This window comes from Scyliorhinus canicula, chromosome 6 (genome assembly GCF_902713615.1).
Source record: "Scyliorhinus canicula chromosome 6, sScyCan1.1, whole genome shotgun sequence".
NCBI lineage: Eukaryota > Metazoa > Chordata > Chondrichthyes > Carcharhiniformes > Scyliorhinidae > Scyliorhinus > Scyliorhinus canicula.
Genome location: NC_052151.1, coordinates 14,562,038 through 14,587,063, shown reverse-complemented (window position 1 = coordinate 14,587,063; position 25,026 = coordinate 14,562,038). Strand labels below are relative to the sequence as shown.

Here is a 25,026-nt window from a genome sequence, read left to right as displayed (position 1 = left end):
CCTGTTACTTTCGCTCTTTTCCAGAATCATCTTCGCCATCCTTTCCTCTACATCCCTAGAACTATTAGGTGGCCTATAGAAAACTCCCAACAGGGTGACCTCTCCTTTCCTGTTTCTAACCTCAGCCCATACTACCTCAGAAGAAGAGTCCCCATCTAGCATCCTTTCCGCCACTGTAATACTGTCCTTGACTAGCAGCGCCACACCTCCCCCTCTTTTGCCCCCTTCTCTGAACTTACTAAAACACCTAAACCCCGGAACCTGCAACAACCATTCCTGTCCCTGCTCTATCCATGTCTCTGAAATGGCCACAACATCGAAGTCCCAGGTACCAACCCATGCTGCCAGTTCCCCTACCTTATTTCGTATACTCCTGGCATTGAAGTAGACACACTTCAAACCACCTACCTGAACACTAGCACCCTCCTGCGAAGTCAAATCTGTGCTCCTGACCTCTATACTCTCAATCTCCCGTACCCTAAAACTACAATCCAGGTTCCCATGCCCCTGCTGAATTAGTTTAAACCCCCCCAAAGAGCACTAACAAATCTCCCCCCCAGGATATTGGTGCCCCTCAGGTTCAGATGTAGACCATCCTGTCTATAGAGGTCCCACCTTCCCCAGAAAGAGCCCCAGTTATCCAGAAATCTGAATCCCTCCCGCCTGCACCATCCCTGTAGCCACGTGTTTAATTGCTCTCTCTCCCTATTCCTCATCTCACTATCACGTGGCACGGGCAACAACCCAGAGATAACAACTCTGTTTGTTCTCGCTCTGAGCTTCCATCCTAGCTCCCTAAAGGCCTGCCTGACATCCTTGTCCCCTTTCCTACCTATGTCGTTAGTGCCAATGTGGACTACGACTTGGGGCTGCTCCCCCTCCCCCTTAAGGACCCGGAAAACACGATCCGAGACATCACGTACCCTTGCACCTGGGAGGCAACATACCAAACGTGAGTCTCTCTCGCTCCCACAAAATCTCCTATCTGTGCCCCTGACTATTGAGTCCCCAATTACTAATGTTCTACTCCTTTCCCCCCTTCCCTTCTGAGCAACAGGGACAGACTCCGTGCCAGAGGCCCGTACCCCATGGCTTACCCTGGTAAGTCGTCCCCCCCACAAGTATCCAAAACGGTATACTTGTTACTCAGGGGAACGACCGCAGGGGGTCCCTGCACTGACTGCTTCTTCCCAGTCCCTCTTACAGTTACCCATTTATCTCCAGTCTTTGGTGTAACTATTTCCCTGAAGCTCCTATCTATGACCCCCTCTGCCTCCCGAATGATCCGAAGTTCATCCAGCTCAAGCTCCAGGTCCCTAACACGGTTTTTGAGGAGCTGGAGTTGGGTGCACTTCCCACAGATGAAATCAGCAGGGACACTGACGGCGTCCCTCACCTCAAACATTCTGCAGGAGGAGCATTGTACTGCCTTCCCTGACATCACCTCTAGATTTAAAAAATAACAAGAAAAAGAAAAAGAAAGGAAGAGCTTACCTGATATTACCTCAAACCCTGCTCCCGCTCAAAGGTAAGCAAATTTAAAGGCACTCACTCACCTTCACGACAGGCCCCTGCTCCCGCTTCCCAACCACCGTGGGGTGGGGGGGGGTTGGTTAGAGGAGGAGGTAGGATGGGAAACACTCACGAAGTGTTTCGGGTTTAACTGTCACTTATGTTATGTACTCTGGGATAACACAGACTGCAACTGGGTGCAGCTTTAACCAAAAGATACTTCAGACCTTGATGTTAGTTCAATCAGATTTATTGAACCAGTAGCACAGTTAGCACAGTTCTCTATGAGTTCGACTCTCTGCTAACATAAGTGTGGTTACTCTGTCTGACTCAACCAGACTAGCTCTTAGCCACGTGCTGGAGGTGTGATACTGTACATACACCCTGACTCACTCTGTAGATGTTCATCAGTGGAAAGAGGTGGAGTGTGAGTGCCTCGTGTCTTTTATAGTGAGATACCACCCCTGAGTGTCCTGCCTGCTCATTGGTCATGTCCTGTTCTCTGTGTTCATTCGCTGCCTGTCTGAATATCATTATCTGCATGTCTGCATATCATGACCACACTTTTATTTCCTTCCAGGCCAGGCAATTTCAAACCCACAAACACCATCACAGTTGGTCAGAGGGTATGCCTCTGCCCATGTCACCCATGTCACCCACTGCTCAGGTAAGCTCTAGTTCTTTAACCCTCTATTTATTTCAGACTGCAGCCTCCTCCCCATCCGACCTGTGGGATTGACGGGGGAGAGGAAAACAATCTAATGCTCAGGTTATGAACTTGGGACTCCTTCACACACAAGCTGCTGGTGGCCCTGGGATAATTATTTACAAAACCTCCTGCTGATTACCTCGTACCGGCCACCATCAGCTGAGGAATCAGGGCCTCCTCCATGTTGAACACCACTTGGAGGAAGCACTGAGGGTGGCAAGGGCACAGAATATGCTCTGTACACCCAGTCCCAGAGGGGGAAAGGACAGTGTGTGACCCACTGTACACCCAGTCCCAAAGGGGAAAGGACAGCATGTGACCCACTGTACACCCAGTCCCAGAGGGGAAAGGACAGTGTGTGACCCACTGTACACCCAGTCCCAGAGGGGAAAAGGACAGTGTGTGACCCACTGTACACCCAGTCCCAGAGGGGGAAGAAAACAGTGTGTGACCCACTGTACACCCATTCCCAGAGGGGGAAAGGACAGTGTGTGACCCACTGTACACCCAGTCCCAGAGGGGAAAGGACAGTGTGTGACCCACTGTACACCCAGTCCCAGAGGGGAAAGGACAGTGTGTGACCCACTGTACACCCAGTCCCAGAGGGGAAAGGACAGTGTGTGACCCACTGTACACCCAGTCCCAGAGGGGGAAAGGACAGCATGTGACCCACTGTACACCCAGTCCCAGAGGGGAAGGGATAGTGTGTGACCCACTGTACATCCAGTCCCAGAGGGGAAAGGACAGTGTGTGACCCACTGTATACCCAGTCCCAGAGGGGAAAGGACAGTGTGTGACCCACTGTACACCCAGTCCCAGAGGGGGAATGGACAGTGCATGACCCACTGTACACCCAGTCCCAGAGGGGGAAGGACAGTGTGTGATCCACTGTACACCCAGTCCCAGAGGGGAAAGAACAGTGTGTGACCCACTGTACACCCAGTCCCAGAGGGGAAAGGACAGTGTGTGACCCACTGTACACCCAGTCCCAGAGGGGAAAGGACAGTGTGTGACCCACTGTACAGCCAGTCCCAGAGGGGAAGGACAGTGTGTGACCCACTGTACAGCCAGTCCCAGAGCGGAAAGGAAAGTGTGACCCACTGTACACCCAGTCCCAGAGGGGAAAGGACAGTGTGTGACCCACTGTACACCCAGTCCCAGAGGGAAAGGACAGTGTGTGACCCACTGTATACCCAGTCCCAGAGGGGGAAAGGACAGTGTGTGACACACTGTACACCCAGTCCCAGAGGGGGAAAGGACAGTGTGTGACCCACTGTACACCCAGTCCCAGTGGGGAAAGGACAGTGTCTGACCCACTGTACACCCAGTCCCAGAGGGGGAAAGGACAGCATGTGACCCACTGTACACCCAGTCCCAGAGGGGAAGGGATAGTGTGTGACCCACTGTACATCCAGTCCCAGAGGGGGAAGGACAGTGTGTGACCCACTGTACACCCAGTCCCAGAGGGGAAAGGACAGTGTGTGACCCACTGTACACCCAGTCCCAGAGGGGAAAGGACAGTGTGTGACACACTGTACACCCAGTCCCAGAGGGGGAAAGGACAGTGTGTGACCTACTGTACACCCAGTCCCAGAGGGGGAAAGGACAGTGTGTGACCCACTGTACACCCAGTCCCAGAGGGGAAAGGACAGTGTGTGACCCACTGGTCCCAGAGGGGGAAAGGACAGTGTGACCCACTGTATACCCAGTCCCAGAGGGGGAAAGGACAGTATGTGACCCACTGTACACCCAGTCCTAGAGGGGAAAGGACAGTGTGTGACCGAATGTACACCCAGTCCCAGAGGGGAAAGGACAGTATGTGACCCACTGTACACCCAGTCCCAGAGGGGGAAAGGACAGCGTGTGACCCACTGTACACCCAGTCCCAGAGGGGAAGGGATAGTGTGTGACCCACTGTACACCCAGTCCCAGAGGGGGAAAGGACAGTGTGTGACCCACTGTACCCCCAGTCCTAGAGGGGGAAAGAACAGTGTGTGACCCACTGTACACCCAGTCCCAGAGGGGGAAAGAACAGCGTGTGACGCACTGTACACCCAGTCCCAGAGGGGAAAGGACAGTGTGTGACCCACTGTACGCCCAGTCCCAGAGGGGGAAAGGAAAGTGTGACCCACTGTACACCCAATCCCAGAGGGGGAAAGGACAGTGTGTGACCCACTGTACACCCAGTCCCAGAGGGGAAAGAACAGTGTGTGATCCACTGTATACCCAGTCCCAGAGGGGGAAAGGACAGTGTGTGACCCACTGTACACCCAGTCCCAGAGGGGAAAGGACAGTGTGTGACCCACTGTACACCCAGTCCCAGAGGGGAAAAGGACAGTGTGTGACCCACTGTACACTCTGTCCCAGAGGGGACAGGACATTGTGTGACCCACTGTATACCCAGTCCCAGAGGGGGAATGGACAGTGTGTGACCCACTGTACACCCAGTCCCAGAGGGGAAAGGACAGCATGTGACCCACTGTACACCCAGTCCCAGAGGGGGAAGGACAGTGTGTAACCCACTGTACATCCAGTCCCAGAGGGGAAAGGACAGTGTGTGACACACTGTACACCCAGTCCCAGAGGGGGAAAGGACAGTGTGTGACACACTGTACATCCAGTCCCAGAGGGGAAAGGACAGTGTGTGACACACTGTACACCCAGTCCCAGAGGGGGAATGGACAGTGTGTGACCCACTGTTCACCCAGTCCCAGAGGGGAAAGGACAGTGTGTGACACACTGTACACCCAGTCCCAGAGGGGAAAGGACAGTGTGTGACCCACTGTACACCCAGTCCCTGAGGGCCAAGCTTAATGTTAAAATGATTTCCCAGATAATAATGCTGTGTCTTTGACCCACAGAAGCCAGAGATCAATGCAGCTACCTTACAGAAGATCTTAAATGAAGTCTTTCTGAAAGGTGAGTTACAGGGCTGCTAGTCTGAAGAATAGAATGAGCTGGTTGTGGTGATATAACCACTGTAGATATGCGTACTTGCAGTAGGGGGATGTATGGCTGTACCTGTAATACAGGTTCCTCCGGTAAGCCCCTGCCGGCTAGCTCCACCCACAGGGAGCTTGTGTATAAATATGCGTGTGAGTCACTGAGATCCTATTCTACAGCTGCAGCCGGAGGAATAGCATCACACAGCAATAAAGCCTCGATTGTACATGTCTCGAGTCTTTGTGTGCAATTGTTAGTGCCACATTGGTACTGTCTATCTTTCTGTTTCTGAAATTGTTAATCTGCCACATCGCTGTTTGCACTCATCCAGATTCTCTTTCATTAACCACAGGCCAGCCGACCTTGGCGGGTTTCAGCCTGGATAACTGCAGAGGGATTGTGCTGACGATGGATGTATCCTTGGACTTGCAAATGCCTCCTCACAGTATTTACTCTACATTGCAGTATATACATAGAACATAGAACAGTACAGCACAGTACAGGCCCTTCAGCCCATGATGTTGTGTCGACCATTTATCCTAATCTAAGATCAACCTACCCTACACCCCTGCAATTTACTGCTGTCCATGTGCCTATCCAAGAGTTGCTTCAATGTCCCTAACGACTCTGACTCCACCACCTCTGCTGGCAGTGCATTCCACACACCCACCACTCGGTGTAAAGAACCGACCTCTGACTTCTCCCCTATACCTTCCTCCAATCACCTTACAATTATGCCCCCTCGTGACAGACATTTCCACCCTGGGGAAAAGTCTCTGGCTATCCACCCTATCCATGCCTCTCATCACCTTGTACACTTCTATCAAGTCACCTCTCTTCCTTCTTCGCTCCAGTGAGAAAAGCCCTTGCTCCCTCAGCCTTTCTTCATAAGATATGCCCTCCAATCCAGGCAGCATCCTGGCAAATCTCCTCTGCACCCTCTCCAAAGCATCCAAATCCTTCCTGTAATGAGGCGACCAGAACTGGACACAATATTCCAAGTGTGGTCTAACCAAGATTCTATAAAGTTGCAGCAAAACCTCGCGGCTCTGAAACTTAATCCCCCTGTTGATGAAAGCCAACACACCATACGCCTTCTTAACAACCCTATCAACCTGGGTGGCAACTTGTACGTGGACCCCAAGATCCCTCTGTTCCTCCACACTTCCAAGAATAATGGGCGGGATTCTCTAAAAATGGGACTATGTCCCCACTCCGGCGGGAAAACCGGCGCCAACTGCTCCCGAAAGTGAGGAATTCTCACCTTTCTAGGGGGCTAGGTTGCCGCCGGAGTCGTCCCCGCAGCTCCAGCCGGCGCCGAAGGGCCGGCGCGGGTTCGGGCATGCGCAGACTGGCCGGCGTATTTCCGTGCATGCGCAGACTGGCCGGCGTATTTCCGTGCATGCGCAGACTGGCCGGCGTATTTCCGTGCATGCGCAGACTGGCCGGCGTATTTCCGTGCATTAGCAGACTGGCCGGCGTATTTCCGTGCATGCGCAGACTGGCCGGCGTATTTCCGTGCATGCGCAGACTGGCCGGCGTATTTCCGTGCATGCGCAGACTGGCCGGCGTATTTCCGTGCATGCGCAGACTGGCCGGCGTATTTCCGTGCATGCGCAGACTGGCCGGCGTATTTCCGTGCATGCGCAGACTGGCCGGCGTATTTCCGTGCATGCGCGGGGGTTCCCTTCTCCCCGTCGGCCCCCGGGCAATATGGCAGAGCCCTAGAGGGGCCCGGCACGGAGTAAAGAAGGCCCCCAGGGAACCAGCCCGCCCTCCAATCGGTAGGCTCCGATCGCAGGCCAGTCCACAGTGCCCCCCCCCCCCCCCGGGTCGGATCCCCCCCACCCGCTCTCTCAGAATGGCCCCCGTCACACGTACCTGCCAGGTCCCTCCGTGTCTGAGGTCAGTTATTCACGCCGGTGGGACTGGGCAAGACTTCACAGCCACTCGGCCCATCGGGGCACGGTGAATCACCGGAGGGGCCGCTGTCAATGGCTGCCGGCCGGCGTGGCAGGAATCCTGCTGGTCCCCTTAAAACAGCACCGGAGAATAGGGAGGCCTGCGTCAGGCTGGCGGGCGGGATTCGTGCCTACCCCGGGGATTCTCCGACCCGGCGCAGGGTTCGGAGAATCCCGGCCCCTGCCTTTAACCCTGTATTCAGCATTCAAATTCGACCTTCCAGAATGAATCACTTCACATTTATCTCAGTTGAACTCCATCGACCACTTCTCAGCCCAGTTCTGCATCCTGTCAATGTCCTGTTATAACCTGAAACAGCCCTCGACACTATCTACAAATCCAACAACCTTTGGCAAACTTACAATCCCACCCTCACCCTTCCACTTCCTCATCCAAGTCATTTATAAAAACCACAAAGAGCAGAGGTCCCAGAACAGATCCCTGCGGGACACCACTGGTCGCCGACCTCCAGGCGGAATACTTTCCATCCACTACCACTCGCTGTCTTCTCTCAGCCAGCCAATTCTGTATCCAGACAGCCAAATTTCCCTGTATCCCATGCCCCCTAACTTTCTGAATGAGCCTACCATGGGGAACCTTATCAAATGCCTTACTGAAATCCATATACACCACATCCACTGCCCGACCTTCACAATGTGTCTTGTCACATCCTCAAAGAATTCAATGAGCATGACCTGCCCCTCACAAAGCAATGCTGACTATCTTTAATCAAACTATGTTTTTCTAAATAATCATGAACCCTATCTCTCCGAATCCTTTCCAATATTTTGCTCACCACAGACGTAAGACTGATGGGCCTGTAATTCCCAGGGATTTCCCTATTCCCTTTCTTGAACAGGGGAACAACATTCACCTCCCTCCAATCATCCAGTACTGCTCCAGTGGGGAGTGAGGACTCAAAGATCATCGGCAACGGCGCAGCAATCTCCTCCCTCGTTTCCCGTAGTAACCCTGGGTGTATCCCGTCAGGCCCAGGGGACTTATCTATCCTGATGCTTTTCAAAATTTCCAGCACATCCTCCTCCTTAATATCAACCTGTTTGAGTCTATTAACCTGGTTCACACTGTTCTCATGGGCAACAAGGTCCCTCTCTCTAGTGAATACTGAAGCAAAATATTCATTTAGGGCCTCCCCTACTTCCTCAGACTCCAGGCACAAGTTCCCTCCACTATCCCTGATCGGCCCTACTCTCACTCTGACCATCCTCTTATTTCTCACCTAAGTGTAGAACGCCTTGGGGTTTTCCCTAATTCTTCCTTCCAGGCCTTTTCCATGCCCCCTTCTACCTCTCCTCAGCCCATTTTTGAGTTCCTTCCTGGCTACCTTGTAACCCTGTAGAGCCAAGTCAGATCCTTCCTTCCTCAACCTTACGTAAGCTTCCTTCTTCCTCCTGACTAGAAGCTCCACTTCTCTTGTCATCCAAGGTTCCTTCACCTTACCATTCCTTCCTCGTCTCAGTGGGACAAAACTATCCAGCACTCGCAGCAAGTGCCCCTTAAACAACCCCCACATTACTGATGTGTATTTCCCCGAGAACAATTGTTCCCACTTTATGCTCCTCAGCTCCTGTCTAATGGCAGTATAATTTCCCTTCTCCCAATTAAATACCTTCCCATACTGTCTGTTCCTGTCCCTCTCCATGACTATGACTATGTTAAAGGTCAAGGAGTATATGACCTCAGTCTCACTTTAATGTCCTGGCCTTCTTGTCTAGGCCTAGCCTTGTGTTTTGATAACACCTCAGTCTTCCTCTGCGTCTAACCTGCTTTAAATGGGGATTCACATCTGCTTGACTTTCCTCTCATTATTTCTGCTTTTCCATTGCTCTTGTTCTGAACTTTCAGCAAAGACATTAAAGACCAATAGTGAAAATCTATCCCCTGCTCCGCCTCGGCTGAGTCTTCCTATTTGCTGTGCAGCCTGTCCTTTCTATCGTTTTCTCCTCCCTGACCTCTTTTGTCCCCCAAAGTCTTTTCCTGTCTCCCCCTATCCCTCAGTCATCCATTCCACTGGTAGCACATTGCTGAAAGTTCGGTCAGTTAATTCTGGGCTTTATTAATAGGGCGTAGAGTACAAGAGCAAGGAGATTATGCTGAATTTATTGAATCATAGAATGTACAGTGCAGAAGGAGGCCCATCGAGTCTGCACCGACTCTTGGAAAGAGCAGCCTACTTCAGCCCACGCCTCCACCCTATCCCCGTAACCCAGTAATCCCATCTACCCTTTTTGGACATTAAGGGCAATTTATCATGGCCGATCCACCTACCCTGCACATCTTTGGACTGTGGGAGGAAACCAGAGCACCCGGAGGAAACCACGTACACACGGGGAGAATGTGCAGACTCCGCACAGCCAGTGACCCAAGCCGGAATCGAACCTGGGACCCTGGAGCTGTGATGCAACAGTGCTAATCACTATGCTGCCCCAACGACACTAGTTAGACCTCAGATGGAATATTGTGTACAGTTCCGGCCGCCACACTATAGGAAGGATGTGAACACATTGGAGAAAGTGCAGAAAAGGTTTAGACGAATGGTTCCAGGGATGAGAAACTTCAGTTATGAGGATAGATCGGGGAGGTTGGGACTGTTCTCCTTGGAGAGAAGGAGGCTAAGAGGAGATTTGATAGAGATGTTCAAAATCACGAGGGGGCTGGACAGAGTAGACAGGGAGAAGCTGTTCCCACTCGTAATAGGATCAAGAACGAGACGCACAGATTTACTGACTTGGAAAAGAAGCAAATGTGATGGGAGAAAATCTTCATCACACAAAGAGTGGTTCATGTCTGGAGGTGAGGTGGAGGCAGGTTCATTGGGGCATTCGGGAGGCTAATAGAATGCGCAGGGGTATGGGGAAAAGGCAGGGAAATGGTACTAAGTCACGATGCTCGTTTGGAGAGCCAGTACAGATTCAATAGGCCAAATGGCCTGGAATTACAATCTTGTAATTCTGGGATTCCCCGAGGAGGAGAAAATGATGTGACCAATTCTGCCATTCAATTCTGGATTCAATTCTGTCAGCTAGATGCCCTGGCAGACCCCAGATTAGGTGGGGGGGGTTACGGGTTGGGGTGTAGATCTCAGACTGGATGAGATCAGAGGATCGAGTGGGGGTGGAGTGGGGGAGGGGGGGGGAGCGGAGGATGGTAGTCCTGAGACTGAGGGGTGGGGTATAGATCAGAGGATCGAGTGGGGGTGGAGTGGGGGAGGGGGGGGGGAGTGGAGGATGGTAGTCCTGAGACTGAGGGGTGGGGTATAGATCAGAGGATCGAGTGGGGGAGGGGGGGGGAGCGGAGGGTGGTAGTCCTGAGACTGAGGGGTGGGGTATAGATCAGAGGCTGGGATTGGGTAGCCCCGAGGCTGGAGGGCAACCCCAAGGTGAGGTTGGACCTTGTTTGACCTGTTTTGGAGGCTCAAAGCATTGAGTAGTCGCTAAACAAGCAATAAGACAGACCCCAGTGCTCTGTCCTGCCTATCTTAGAATTGTAAAGGTCAACATGACTGAGCCTCAGATAGGTGCAGGGTGTCCTGGTGAGGGGAGACTGTAATCTCCAAATTGAGGGAATGTAAATATGTATTCATCAGGAAAACACATGAATTAATTTCCACTGGCCTTAAACACCCTGGGTTGGATCATACCAAAATGCGATTGCGTAAAATGGACAACAGTGTGTCGGCAGCCAATCATTGCACGTCGTAATTTGAATTCCCAGTGGCTCCTTAGGTAATCAAATGTAAAACAAGTTGTCGGATCACTGTCACCTCTTCTGCACTATCACACAGTGACGATTCCCTGTTCCTGTGGGCTTCTATCGGCACAGGCTCCTGCCTCTTCCAATCCCGTCCTGGACATTATATCCTTGTTACACAGCGTCCCGTCAGACATAGCAGGCAGACAAATTGCAGTACAAATGACACTCCTGTTTTACACCCTGTGGTTGGCATATCGATACTTAACCAGTGACTCAGCTCAGTGGAACAGGAAGACTTGACAGGCACAATTTCAGACGCCTCTGGGAAAAGCTGGTGCTTTTTAAGGTACAATGAAGCAAATATGCAAGGTTGACAAGATGTTGTTGTTAATGGTTGACTAATATGTGATATGAGCAGTGTACTCTCACTGTGTGACCGTTCTGCTGTAATCCATGATTCTTCACTGTGGCCAGCCCACATGTCAACTTGTCTGTATAGTGACACTGCAGCTACCGTCAATCCTTCTCGCGTCGTTTGGTTTGGGAGTGGTGGTTCTGCTGGGCTAACAATCCAAGGTCATGAGTTCAAATTGCATCGTAGCAAAATGTGAAACTGTGCTCCATAAACGTCGGCATTTCTGGGCTGTTTTGAGAAAATGACCACCAAAGCTGCCAGGTTAGTTGTGAAAGGCATTTGGCTCACTGGTGTGCTGGTTAATCATTTGTTGAATCTCGCCCCACTTCCTTCTGATCCCTGAGCACACACAGCCTCCTGTCTCCTTGTAGTATGATGACTGGTTCACACCTTGAAAGCCCTCAACCTGATGCATGAAGTCCACTTTTATCTGGGGGTGATCGCGATGCCAGGAGTGATGCTGGGCTCGATGGCTGTTTTTGATTGTTGACATAAGCCAGTAGTACGGACAAGTTAAACTTTCTCTATCCGTTCACTGAAAGTCTCTGGTGAAACTCCAATTCGCTTTGGCCATGTGTACCCCTGTACATTGGGGTAGGGAGAGTATTCTATCCACCCAAGGATGGCATTGTAGCCCAGTGGTTAGCACTGTTGCTTCACAGCGCCAGGGAACCTGGTTCGATTCCTGGCTTGGGTCAGTGTCTGTGCAGAGTCTGCACGTTCTCCCCGTGTCTGCGCGGGTTTCCTCCGGGTGCTCCGGTTTCCTCCCACAAGTCCCGAAAGACGTGCTGTTAGGTAATTTGGACATTCTGAATTCTCCCTCTGTGTACCCGAACAGGCGCCGGAATGTGGCGACTAGGGGCTTTTCACAGTAACTTCATTGCAGCGTTAATGTAAGCCTACTTGTGACAATAATAAAGATTAGTATTATTAAAGTGAGGCAGGACAGGAGTGAGGCAGGGCAGTGGATGAGTGGCCAACCCTATTTCTGTTTCAATTTTCCCTGGATCTCTGTGGGATGGGGAAGTGGCAGAGAAGGGTTGTGACCCAATTTCCTGCCTCTCTGTTCGATGGGCCCCTGACCTGTGACCCCAAACCCCTCCTCCCCACAAAGCGGAATGGAATGTTCCAGTTTCTGCCGTTCAAAGTTTGCTCAGGTTTGTGGCCCTAATTGTTACCCTGTGACCCATTAACCACCACACTTGCCCCCTGACCTTTGAGGTTAGATTGAGGCAGCTGAGGACAGAATCAGGATTGATGGATCTCTGTGTCTATTCACAACCCTGGATGTGCATTATCCCTTCTTAGTTCCCAAATAACAGAAATTCCAGGCTGTGCTTTTTGGCAAAGTTTTGTTGAACTTGATTTGTCAGCTTTAGTGTGTACTGGTAAACTCTTGGTTACAATACAAATTAGGTCAGACTGATTGTCTTTAGCGAATACAGTGGTTGAGTTTAAAATACAATTACCAATCTTGGTTATTTCTTCAAATCATGACACACAGTACAAAATTACGGATTGATTTAAACAAAAGGAAAATGGCGGTTTTAGCAAAAGCAAGCAGCAAAGACATTGGATTCAGAAAGAAGTTAGATTGATTCCGCAATGGATTTTTCCATCCCAATAAGTGATTTTTAAGAAGATCGTTATCTTAAAGTGTTGCCTTCTTTACAGCTGTGATTGGCTTTAACTCATTTATAATTCAGTTTCAGAGATAAATGTTTTGGTGTAATTTTCAAAATCCTGGCTTGCCAATTATGCCTCTAACATTAATTAGATTAACACAGTTTTTGAAAAGTCACTATGACCCTGACTGACTTAGCATGGAAACGGACCTGTCCAGGCCTGGGAAGGCATCTGCATACGATGGAGTCTTTTGTCATTGGCCTTGGATTCTCTGGCCAGTCTCAAGCAACTTGCAAAATATAAAAATTTGGAGTCACATCAATTCCCAGCTAGTCAGCTTTGGTCAATCTCATGGTTGATATGATATAGCCAATTACTCTGAATGATTTCTCAATTAAACCTTTTATCTATCTCATCTATAGATAACCTGAAAAGCTGATTTCTATCAGGTGCACAACCTACACTTGGCAGAAGGAGACCAGATGGGAGATCAGGGAAGAAGGCAGGAGGATGGGGATGAGAAAATATCAGCCATGATTGAATGGTAGAGCAGACTCGATGGGCCGAGTGGCCTAATTGGTCTTATGGGCGAAGGGGTGTCAGTGTTGACTGGGGGAAAGAGTCTTATTGCTGCGACAGTGAGGCCTCGCTGGTTTGAGGAGGAAAGTTCTCTGAGTTGCTTTATCCATGTTTAGGACATGTTCCACCAGAGTGATGTAGAAGGCACAGGGTTTCTGCGTCCGATACAACTATCCAACAGCTTGCAAGGAGCTGGTAAGTACCCTGTTTACTCCATCATTTCCATTGATGTCATTAGGTTGAGTTATGTTACAGGAGAGGGTAAAGATGCTGGAATTGTTTGCTTTACACAAAAGGGAATTTCAGGGTGAATTCATATATCCCGGAGCAAGGGGAAAAGTGACAAAATGGTCATCTTTCATTGGACAGTATAAAGGGAAATTTACTCTATCTAATTCCAATCTGCAGCTTTCCTGGGAATATAGGTCCCTCCCCGGAATGAGCGTGCCCGCTGATCGATTTCCCCCGATCGTGGGCCTGGCCACCATGGAGGCACCCCCCCCCCCCCCACAGTCGGCTCCCCCTGCTCCCCCACTAGGATGGCCCCCGCAGCCAGAATGCCGAAGGTCCCACTGGGTAGGACCATACGCGATTGACGCCGGCGGGACTCAGCGGGCACTCGGCCCTTCGAGCGTGGAGAATCGCGGCGGGGGCCGCTTTCATTGGCCTACGACCGGCACCGTGACAACCGCGCCAGGGCGATTCTCCAGTCTCCGGTGAATCGGTGGCCCAGCGCGAGCGACGTGGTGGAATTCATGCTCCCTTCCCGATTCTCCGAGAATCCGACCCGGTGTGTTTGATGGAGACAGTGTAGAGGAGCTTCACTCTGTATCTAACCCCGTGCTGTACCTGTCCTGGGAGTGTTTGATAGGACAGTATAGAGGGAGTTTTACTCTATATCTAACCCTGTCCTGTACCTGTCCTGGGAGTGTTTGATGGGTACAGTGTAGAGGGAGCTTTACTCTGTATCTAACCCCATGCTGTACCTGTCCTGGGAGTGTTTGATAGGGACAGTATAGAGGGAGCTTTACTCTGTATCTAACACCGTGCTGTACCTGCCCTGGGAGTGTTTGATAGGGACAGTGTAGAGGGAGCTCTACTCTGTATCTAACCCCGTGCTGTACCTGTCCTGGGTGTGTTTGATAGGGACAGTATAGAGGGAGCTTTACTCTGTATCTAACCCTGTGCTGTCCCTGTCCTGGGAGTGTTTGATAGGACAGTATAGAGGGAGCTTTACTCTGTATCTAACCCCGTGCTGTACCTGTCCTGGGAGTGTTTGATGGGGACAGTGTGGAGGGAGCTTTACTCTGTATCTAACCCGGTCCTGTACCTGTCCTGGGAGTGTTTGATGGGGACAGTGTAGAGGGAGCTTTACTCTGTATCTAACCCTGTGCTGTACCTGTCCTGGGAGTGTTTGATAGGACAGTATAGAGGGAGCTTTACTCTGTATCTAACCCCGTGCTGTCCCTGTCCTGGGAGTGTTTGATAGGACAGTATAGAGGGAGCTTTACTCTGTATCTAACCCCGTGCTGTCCCTGCCCTGGGAGTGTTTGATGGGGACAGTGTAGAGGGAGCTTTACTCTGTATCTAACCCCGTGCTGTACCTGTCCTGGGAGTGTTTGATTGCGACAGTGTAGAGGGAGCTTTACTCTGTATCTAACCCTGTGCTGTACCTGTCCTGGGAGTGTTTGATGGGGACAGTGTAGAGGGAGCTTTACTCTGTATCTAACCCCGAGCTGTACCTGTCCTGGGAGTGTTTGATGGGGACAGTGTAGAGGGAGCTTTACTCTGTATCTAACCCCGTGCTGTACCTGTCCTGGGTGTGTTTGATAGGGACAGTATAGAGGGAGCTTTACTCTGTATCTAACCCCGTGCTGTACCTGTCCTGGGAGTGTTTGATGGGGACAGTGTAGAGGGAGCTTTACTCTGTATTTAACCCTGTGCTGTACCTGCCCTGGGAGTGTTTGATGGGGACAGTGTAAAGGGAGCTTTACTCTGTATCTAACCCCGTGCTGTACCTGTCCTGGGAGTGTTTGATGGGGACAGTGTAGAGGGAGCTTTACTCTGTATCTAACCCTGTGCTTTACCTGTCCTGGGAGTGTTTGATAGGGACAGTATAGAGGGAGCTTTACTCTGTATCTAACACCGTGCTGTACCTGCCCTGGGAGTGTTTGATAGGGACAGTGTAGAGGGAGCTTTACTCTGTATCTAACACCGTGCTGTACCTGTCCTGGGAGTGTTTGATAGGACAGTATAGAGGGAGCTTTACTCTGTATCTAACCCTGTGCTGTACCTGTCCTGGGAGTGTTTGATAGGGACAGTATAGAGGGAGCTTTACTCTGTATCTAACCCCGTGCTGTACCTGTCCTGGGTGTGTTTGATAGGACAGTATAGAGGGAGCTTTACTCTGTATCTAACACCGTGCTGTACCTGTCCTGGGTGTGTTTGATAGGACAGTATAGAGGGAGTTTTACTCTGTATCTAACCCTGTGCTGTACCTGTCCTGGGAGTGTTTGATAGGACAGTATAGAGGGAGCTTTACTCAGTATCTAACCCCGAGCTGTACCTGTCCTGGGAGTGTTTGATAGGACAGTATAGAGGGAGCTTTACTCTGTATCTAACACCGTGCTGTACCTGTCCTGGGAGTGTTTGATAGAACAGTATAGAGGGAGCTTTACTCAGTATCTAACCCCGAGCTGTACCTGTCCTGGGAGTGTTTGATAGGACAGTATAGAGGGAATTTTACTCTGTATCTAACCCCGAGCTGTACCTGTCCTGGGAGTGTTTGATAGGACAGTATAGAGGGAATTTTACTCTGTATCTAACCCCGTGCTGTACCTGTCCTGGGTGTGTTTGATAGGACAGTATAGAGGAGCTTCACTCTGTATCTAACCCCATGCTGTACCTGTCCTGGGTGTGTTTGATAGGTCAGTATAGAGGGAGCTTACTCTGTACCTGTACCCATGCTGTACCTGTCCCGGGTGTGTTTGATAGGACAGTATAGAGGGAGCATCATTCTGTATCTAACCCCGTGCTGTCCCTGTCGTCGGTGTGTTTGATAGGACAGTATAGTGGGAGCTTTACTCTGTATCTAACACCGTGCTGTACCTGTCCTGGGAGTGTTTGATAGGACAGTATAGAGGGAGTTTTACTCTGTATCTAACACTGTGCTGTACCTGTCCTGGGTGTATTTGATAGGACAGTATAGAGGGAGTTTTACTCTGTATCTAACCCTGTGCTGTACCTGTCCTGGGTGTGTTTGATAGGACAGTATAGAGGGAGTTTTACTCTGTAAGTAACCCCGTGCTGTATCTGTCCTGGGAGTGTTTGATGGGGCCAGTGTAGAGGGAGCTTTACTATGTATCAAACTCCGTGCTGTACCTGTCTTGGGAGTGTTTGATAGGGACAGTATAGAAGGGGTTTTACTCTGTATCTAACCCCGAGCTGTACCTGTCCTGGGTGTGTTTGATAGGACAGTATAGAGGGAGTTTTACTCTGTATCTAACCCTGTGCTGTACCTGTCCTGGGAGTGTTTGATGGGGACAGTATAGAAGGGGTTTTACTTTGTATCTAACCCTGTGCTGTACCTGTCCTGGGTGTTTTTGATAGGACAGTATAGGGGGAGCGTCATTCTGCATCTAACCCCGTGCTGTACCTGTCCTGGGAGTGTTTGATAGGACAGTATAGAGGGAGTTCTACTCTGTAAGTAACCCCGTGCTGTACCTGTCCTGGGTGTGGTTGATTGGACTGTATAGAGGGAGATTTACTCTGTATCTAACCCTGTGCTATATCAATCCTGGGTGTGTTTGATAGGACAGTATAGAGGGAGCTTCACTCTGTAACTTACCCTGTGCTGTACCTGTCCTGGGTGTGTTTGATAGGACAGTATAGAGGGAGCTTCACTCTGTAACTTACCCTGTGCTGTACCTGTCCTGGGGCAGTTTGATGGGGACAGTGTAAAGAGCTTTCTCTGTATCAAACCTTGTGCTGTATCTATCCTGGGTGTGTTTGATGGAGACAGTATGGAGAGAGCTTCACTCTGTATCTCACCCTAAGCTGTGCCTGTCCTGGGTCTGTTTGACAGGACAGTGTAAAGGGAACGTTACTCTATATCTAACCCTGTGCTGTACCTGTGTGGTAGTATGACTAGAGGTACTACGGTACCTGGGAGTGTGAGCTGCTATTGGTGGAGAAGGCTTGCTTCCCATTGGCCCAAGTGTTGCTTTCCCGTTGGTCAAGATCAAGGTAGCTCCGCCCATGAGGCGGAGTACAAGAACCTGTGTGCCCCTGCAGCCATCATTCTTTCTATACTCAAGCTGCTGGGCACACTTCTTGTAAATTAAAGCCTTCGATTCGGACTACTCCTTCGTTTCGGTGTTCATTGATCGCGCATCAACCTGTCCTAGGTAAATGAGCTAGTTGCGCACATTGGCCGGTACGATGTGGGCATCACAGAGACGTGGCTGCAAGGAGATCAGGGCTGGGATCTAAATATCCAAGGATATGTGTCCTATTGAAAGGTCAGGCAGATGGGCAAAGGGGGCGGGGTTGCATTGTTAGTAAGGAATGAAATCGACGGCAAGGAGCTATATGGGATCAGAAAGCTCAGACTCTCTGCGGGTCGAGTTGAGGAATCGCAAAGGTAAAAAGACCCTGATGGGAGTTATGTACAGGCTCCCTAACAGTAGTCAGGATGTGGGGTAGAAAATAAATCAGGATTTGGAAAAGGCACATAAGAAAGGCAATATTACAATAATCACGCGGGACTTCAATGTGCAGGTAGACTGGGAAAATCAGGTTGGTAGTGGATCCCAAGAAAAGGAATTTGTGGAATGTTTAAGAGATTTTTTTTTGGAGCAGCTTGTGACAGAGCCTGCTAGGGAACAGGCAATTCTGGATTTGTGATGTGTAATGAGGCAGACTTGATTCGGGAGCTTAAGGTGAAGGGACCCTGAGTGACCACAATATGATAGAATTTACCCTGCAGTTTGAGAGGGAGAAGGAGCAATCAGATGTAACGGTATTACAATCAAATACAGATAACTACGGATGGCACGGTGCGCAGTGGTTAGCACTGCAGCCTCATGATACAGAGGTCCCGGGTTCGAATCCTGGCCCTGGGTCACTGTCCGTGTGGAGTTTGCACATTCTCCCCATGTCTGTGGGTTTCACCCCCACAACCCAAAGATGCGCAGGGCAGGTGGATTGGCCACGCTAAATGAAATGAAATGAAAATTGCTTATTGTCACAAGTAGGCTTCAAATGAAGATACTGTGAAAAGCCCCTAGTCGCCACATTCCGGCGCCTGTTCGGGGAGGCTGTTACGGGAATTGAACAGTGCTGCTGGCCTGCCTTGGTCTGCTTTCAAAGCCAGCAATTTAGCCCTGTGCTAAACAGCCCCTTAACTGGAAACTAAAAGAATTGGGTACTTTAAAAATTAAAAATTAAAAGAAATAAGGGTAACTACAAAGACATGAGGGAGGAGCTGGCCAGAGTTGATTGGATAAGGAGCCCAGCAGAGAAGACAGTGGAACAGCAATGGCAGGAGTTTTTGGGGTTATTCGGGAGGCACAATAGAAATTCATCCCAAGGAGGAGGAAACATGCCAAGGGGAGGACAAGGCATCCATGGCTGACAAGGGAAGTCAAGGACAGCATAAAAGTAAAAGAAAAAGCATAGGAAGTGGCGAGGATTAGTGGGAAGCCAGAGGATTGGGAAGCCTTTAAAAGTGAGCAGAGGATAACTAAAAAAGCAATAAGGGGGGAGAAGATAGCTAGATATAAAAGAAGACAGGAAGAGTTTTTTTTACAATACATAAAAGGTATGAGAGAGGCAAGAATAGACATTGGATCACTGGAAAAGGAGGCTCGAGGTGTAGTAATAGGAAACAAAGAAATGGCAGAGGAACTGAATAGTTATTTTGTATCAGTCTTCAAGGTGGAAGACACCAGTGGTATGTCAGAACTTCAGGAGAATCAGGCAGCAGAGGTGAGTGCAGTGACCATCACTAAAGAGAAGGTCCTGGGGAAACTGAAAGGTCTGAAGGTGGATAAGTCACCTGGACCGGATGGACTACACCCCAGGGTTCTAAAAGAGATACCTGAGGAGATTGTGGAGGCATTGGTGGTGGTGATCTTTCAGGAATCACTGGAGGCAGGGAGGGTGCCAGAGGACTGGAAAGTGGCTAATGTAACACCCCTGTTTAAGAAGGGAGGGAGGCAGAAGATGGGAAATTATAGGCCGGTTAGCCTGACTTCGGTCATTGGTAAGATTTTAGAGTCCATTATTAAAGAAGAGATTGCGGCGTACTTCAAAGTGCTTGTTAAAATAGGACTGAGTCAGCACGGCTTCGTCAAGGGGAGGTCATGTCTGACAAATCTGCTGGAAGACTTTGAGGATTAACAAGGAAGTTAGACAAAGGAGAACCGGTGGACGTGACTGTTTAGATTTCCAAACAAGGGGCCGTATAAGAGGCTTCTAAATAAATTAAGGGCCCATTGTGGGCTAAAGGGCATGTTCCTGTGCTGTCTTGTTCTTTTTTCTATTGTACTTACATGGATAGAGGATTGGCTGACTGGCAGAAGGCAGAGAGTGGGCATAAAGGGGTATTTTTCAGGATGGCAGCCGGTGACTAGTGGTGTGCCTCAGGGGTCTGTGCTGGGACCACAACTTTTCACAATATACATTAATGATCTGGAAGAAGGAACTGAAATCACTGTTGCTAAGTTTGCAGATGATACAAAGATCTGTAGAGGGACGGGTAGTATTGAGGAAGCAAGGGGGCTGCAGAAGGACTTGGACAAGCTCGGAGAGTGGGCAATGAAGTGGCAGATGGAATACAATGTGGAAAAGTGTGAGGTTATGCACTTTGGACGGAAGAATAGACTATATGCTAAATGGAGTAATGCATAGGAAATCAGAAGCACAAAGGGATTTAGGAGTCCTAGTTCAAGATTTTCTTAAGGTTAATGTGCAGGTTCAATCGGCGGTTAGGAAGGCAAATGCAATGTTAGCATTCATGTCAAGAGGGCTAGAATACAAGACCAGGGATGGACTTCTGAGGCTGAATAAGGCTCTGGTCAGACCCCATTTGGAGTATTCTGAGCAGTTTTGGGCCCCTTATCTAAGGAAGGATGTGCTGGCCTTGGAAAGGGTCCAGAGGAGGTTCACAAGAATGATCCCTGGAATGAAGAGCTTGTCATGTGAGGAATGGTTGAAGACTCTGGGTCTGTACTCGTTGGAGTTTAGAAGGATGAGGGGGGATCTTATTGAAATTTACAGGCTACTGCGAGGCCTGGATAGAGTGGACATGGAGAGGATGTTGCAGTAAAAACTAGAACCAGAGGACACCATCTCAGACTGAAGGGTCAATCCTTTAAAACAGAGATGAGGAGGGATTTCTTCAGCCAGAGGGTGGTGAATCTGTGGAACTCTTTGCCGCAGAAGGCTGTGGAGGCCAAATCACTGAGTGTCTTAAAGACAGAGATATATAGGTGCTTGATTAATAAGGGGATCAGGGGTTATGGGGAGAAGGCAGGAGAATGGGCATGAGACAAATATCAGCCATGATTGAATGGCCGAGCAGACTCAATGGGCAAGATGGCCTAATTATTCTCCTTTGTCTTATAGTTTTGTGGTTCTATATTTGAGAGGTCAGTATAGAGGGAGCTTCACTCTGTATCTAACCCTGTGCTGTACCTGCCTTGGGAGTGTTTGATTGCACAGTATCGAGAGAGCTTCACTCTGTATCTAACCCCATGCTGTGCCTGTCCTGGGAGTGTTTGATAGGGACAGTATCGAGAGAGCTTCACTCTGTATCTAACCCCATGCTGTACCTGTCTTGGGAGTGTTTGATAGGGACAGTATAGAGGGAGCTTTACTCTGTATCTAACCCTGTGCTGTGCCTGTCCTGGGAGTGTTTGATAGGGACAGTATAGAGAGAGCTTCACTCTGTATCTAACCCCATGCTGTACCTGTCCTGGGAGTGTTTGATAGGGACAGTATAGAGGGAGCTTTACTCTGTATCTAACCCCGTGCTGTACCTAGAACATAGAACATAGAACAGTACAGCACAGAACAGGCCCTTCGGCCCTCAATGTTGTGCCGAGCCATGATCACCCTACTCAAACCCACGTATCCACCCGATAAACGTAACCCAACAACCCCCCCTTAACCTTACTTTTTTTTATTAGGACACTACGGGCAATTTAGCATGGCCAATCCACCTAACCCGCACATCTTTGGACTGTGGGAGGAAACCGGAGCATCCGGAGGAAACCCACGCACACAGGGGGAGGACGTGCAGACTCCACACAGACAGTGACCCAGCCGGGAATCGAACCTGGGACCCTGGAGCTGTGAAGCATGTATGCTAACCACCATGCTACCCTGCTGCCCAAAGGCCTAGGAGTGTTTGATAGGGACAGTATAGAGGGAGTTTTACTCTGTATCTAACCCTGTGCTGTACCTGTCCTGGGAGAGTTTGATAGGGACAGTATAGAGAGAGCGTCACTCTGTATCTAACCCTGTGCTGTACCTGTCCCGGGTGTGTTTGATAGGACAGTATAGAGGGAGCTTCACTCTGTATCTAACCCCATGCTGTACCTGTCCTGGGAGTGTTTGATAGGGACAGTATAGAGGGAGCTTTACTCTGTATCTAACCCTGTGCTGTACCTGTCCTGGGAGTGTTTGATAGGGACAGTATAGAGGGAGCTTTACTCTGTATCTAACCCTGTGCTGTACCTGTCCTGGGAGTGTTTGATAGGGACAGTATAGAGGGAGCTTTACTCTGTATCTAACACCGTGCTGTACCTGTCCTGGGAGTGTTTGATAGGGACAGTATAGAGGGAGCTTTACTCTGTATCTAACCCTGTGCTGTACCTGTCCTGGGTGTGTTTGTAGGACAGTATAGAGGGAGCTTCACTCTGTATCTAACCCTGTGCTGTACCTGTCCTGGGAGTGTTTGATAGGACAGTATAGAGGGAGTTTCACTCTGTATCTAACCCCATGCTGTACCTGTCCTGGGAGTGTTTGATAGGACAGTATAGAGGGAGTTTCACTCGGTATCTAACCCTGTGCTGTACCTGTCCTGGGTGTGTTTGATAGGTCAGTATAGAGGGAGTTTCACTCTGTATCTAATCCTGTGCTGTACCTGTCCTGGGAGTGTTTGATAGGACAGTATAGAGGGAGTTTCACTCGGTATCTAACCCTGTGCTGTACCTGTCCTGGGTGTGTTTGACAGGACAATATAGAGGGAGCGTCACTCGGTATCTAACCCTGTGCTGTACCTGTTGAGCCGCTCTGATGTGGCCAAAGACACAGATTAGTACTGGACTCCACAGAGACCAGGCGTGATGGCTTGGGGGGGGGGGGGGGGGGGGGGGGGGGGGGGGTGTGGGGCGGGGTGGGGGGGGGGGTTAAAATGTTGATCAAATGTAATGTCTGTCAGTGTAATTGCTGATTTTCCCTGTTGCCGTCCTGTCTGTTGTTTTTTGTTGGCTGACTGACTCAGTGGTTCCCGCTGCATCTTTTCTTTGTCTCATAGGTTTTGAAGTCACGAGCTCTGCGCTCAATCTCATGGCTCTAAGATACGGTGACTCATCAGGAAGGATCACTTTGGAGAGTTTCATCAACTGCTTCCTCCGTGTGGAATTTGCAACCAGTAAGTCGTTCTCTAACATACAGAGAAGGAGACCATTCTGCCCTGTGTGCCTGTGCTAGACCCTTTTCCATGACTTATCCAACTGACTAATGAGTCTGCTTTCACCACACTTTTAGTTCCTGGCCATAACAGCTGGCTGATTAAACATCCCCCCCTGGATTTTGTCACTTATTTCATATCTGATTTCCCACTCTAACCAGCACAAACTGCTTTTTCTCTAACTGCTCTGTAGAAACATCTGATTATTTCGAGCATCTCTATTAAGTCGCTTCTTAACTTTTTAAACATGATGTAGGGATGCAGGCGGTGGACTGGGGTGAGCACAGTCAGAAGTCTTACAACACCGGGTTAAAGTCCAACAGGTTTGTTTTGAATCACTAACTTTCGGAACTCACCTGAGGAAGGAGCAGTGCTCCGAAAGCTAGTGATTCAAAACAAACCTGTTGGACTTTAACCTGGTGTTGTAAGACTTCTGACTGTAACTTTTTAGAATCATAGAGCAATTACAGCGCAGAAGGAGGCCATTCAGCCCATCTTCTCCATGCCAGCCCGAGGGCACCCAGGTGCCCTTTCTAATCCCACCTTCCTGCACCCGGTCCACAGCCCTGTAGCTTACAGCACTTAAGGTCTGATTTGATTTGATTTATTGTCACATGTACCAAAGTACAGTGCGGCCGAGGGAACGTACACAGTATGTACATAGTAGACAAGAGAATAATCAAGAGAGAACATTGACAAATGGCACATCGACAAACATTGGTTACAGTGCGGAACAAGGGGCCAAACAAAGCAAATACACGTGCGGAGTCTGCATATCCTCCCCGTGCCTGCGTGGGTTTCCTCCGGGTGCTCCGGTTTCTCCCACAGTCCAAAGACGTGCAGGTTAGGTGGATTGGCCATGATAAATTGGCCTTAGTGTCCAAAAAGGTTAGGAGAGGTTATTGGGTTACGGAAATAGGGTGGAATAGGCTTAATGTGCAGATTTGATGGGCCGAATGGCCTCCTTCTGCACTGTATGTTCTATGTCACCTCTCAGCCTTCTTTGTTTCAAGGAAAATATCCCCAACCTATCCAATCTCTCCTCGTAGCCACGCGTTTCTAACCCTGACAACATTCTTGTAAACCTCCTCTGCACTCTCTCCAGAGTAATACATCCTTCCTGCAGTGACCCGAACTGCACGCACTACTCCAGCTGTGGCCTCACCAGTGTCTTAGACAATACTAACATCATATCCTTTCTTATATATTCTATACCTCTGACAATGAAGGAGAGCATTCTATATGCTTTCTTCACAACCTTGTCTGCTTGAGTTGCTGCCTTTAGGGACCTGGGTACTTCTAATCGATGGTAAACTATCCCAGCATCTCCAGACCCTCCACATAACTGCTCCCTCATCCCGATAGATCCTGGTCAATCTCTTATTTCCCATCTCCAAGACCTTGGATAGGGGGGAGGAAGGTAAGGGGGATAGGGGGGAGGGAAGTGAGGGAGATAGGGGGGAGGGAAGTGAGGGGGATAGGGGGAGGGAGGTGAGGAGGATAGGGGAGGGAGGTGAGGAGGATGGGGGGAGGAAGGTGAGGCAGATAGGGGGGAGGGAGGTGAGGCAGATAGGGGGAGGAAGGTGAGGGGGATAGGGGGGAGGGAGGTGAGGAGGATAGGGGAGGGAGGTGAGGCAGATAGGGGGAGGGAGGTGAGGGGGATAGGGGGAGGGGAGGTGAGGAGGATAGGGGGAGGGAGGTGAGGAGGATAGGGGAGGGAGGTGAGGCAGATAGGGGGAGGGAGGTGAGGGGGATAGGGGAGGGAGGTGAGGAGGATAGGGGGAGGGAGGTGAGGGCGATAGGGGGAGGGAGGTGAGGAGGAATGGGGGAGGGAGGTGAGGCAGATAGGGGGAGGGAGGTGAGGGG

General features: G+C 50.0%; 1 protein-coding gene across 1 annotated transcript in view; it reads left to right on the top strand.

Moving 5' to 3' along the window:
- The window catches only part of LOC119966932 (calpain-11-like), a 134,757-nt gene extending 111,577 nt beyond the window's left edge, over positions 1-23,180 (top strand). The window contains exons 16-21 of the mRNA XM_038798890.1: positions 2,093-2,179; positions 5,083-5,140; positions 5,517-5,578; positions 11,118-11,186; positions 13,577-13,655; positions 23,005-23,180. Coding sequence (XP_038654818.1) covers positions 2,093-2,179; positions 5,083-5,140; positions 5,517-5,578; positions 11,118-11,186; positions 13,577-13,655; positions 23,005-23,180 — 531 coding nt within the window. The remainder of the gene's footprint in view (positions 1-2,092; positions 2,180-5,082; positions 5,141-5,516; positions 5,579-11,117; positions 11,187-13,576; positions 13,656-23,004) is intronic.
- The last annotated feature ends 1,846 nt before the right edge of the window (positions 23,181-25,026 follow it).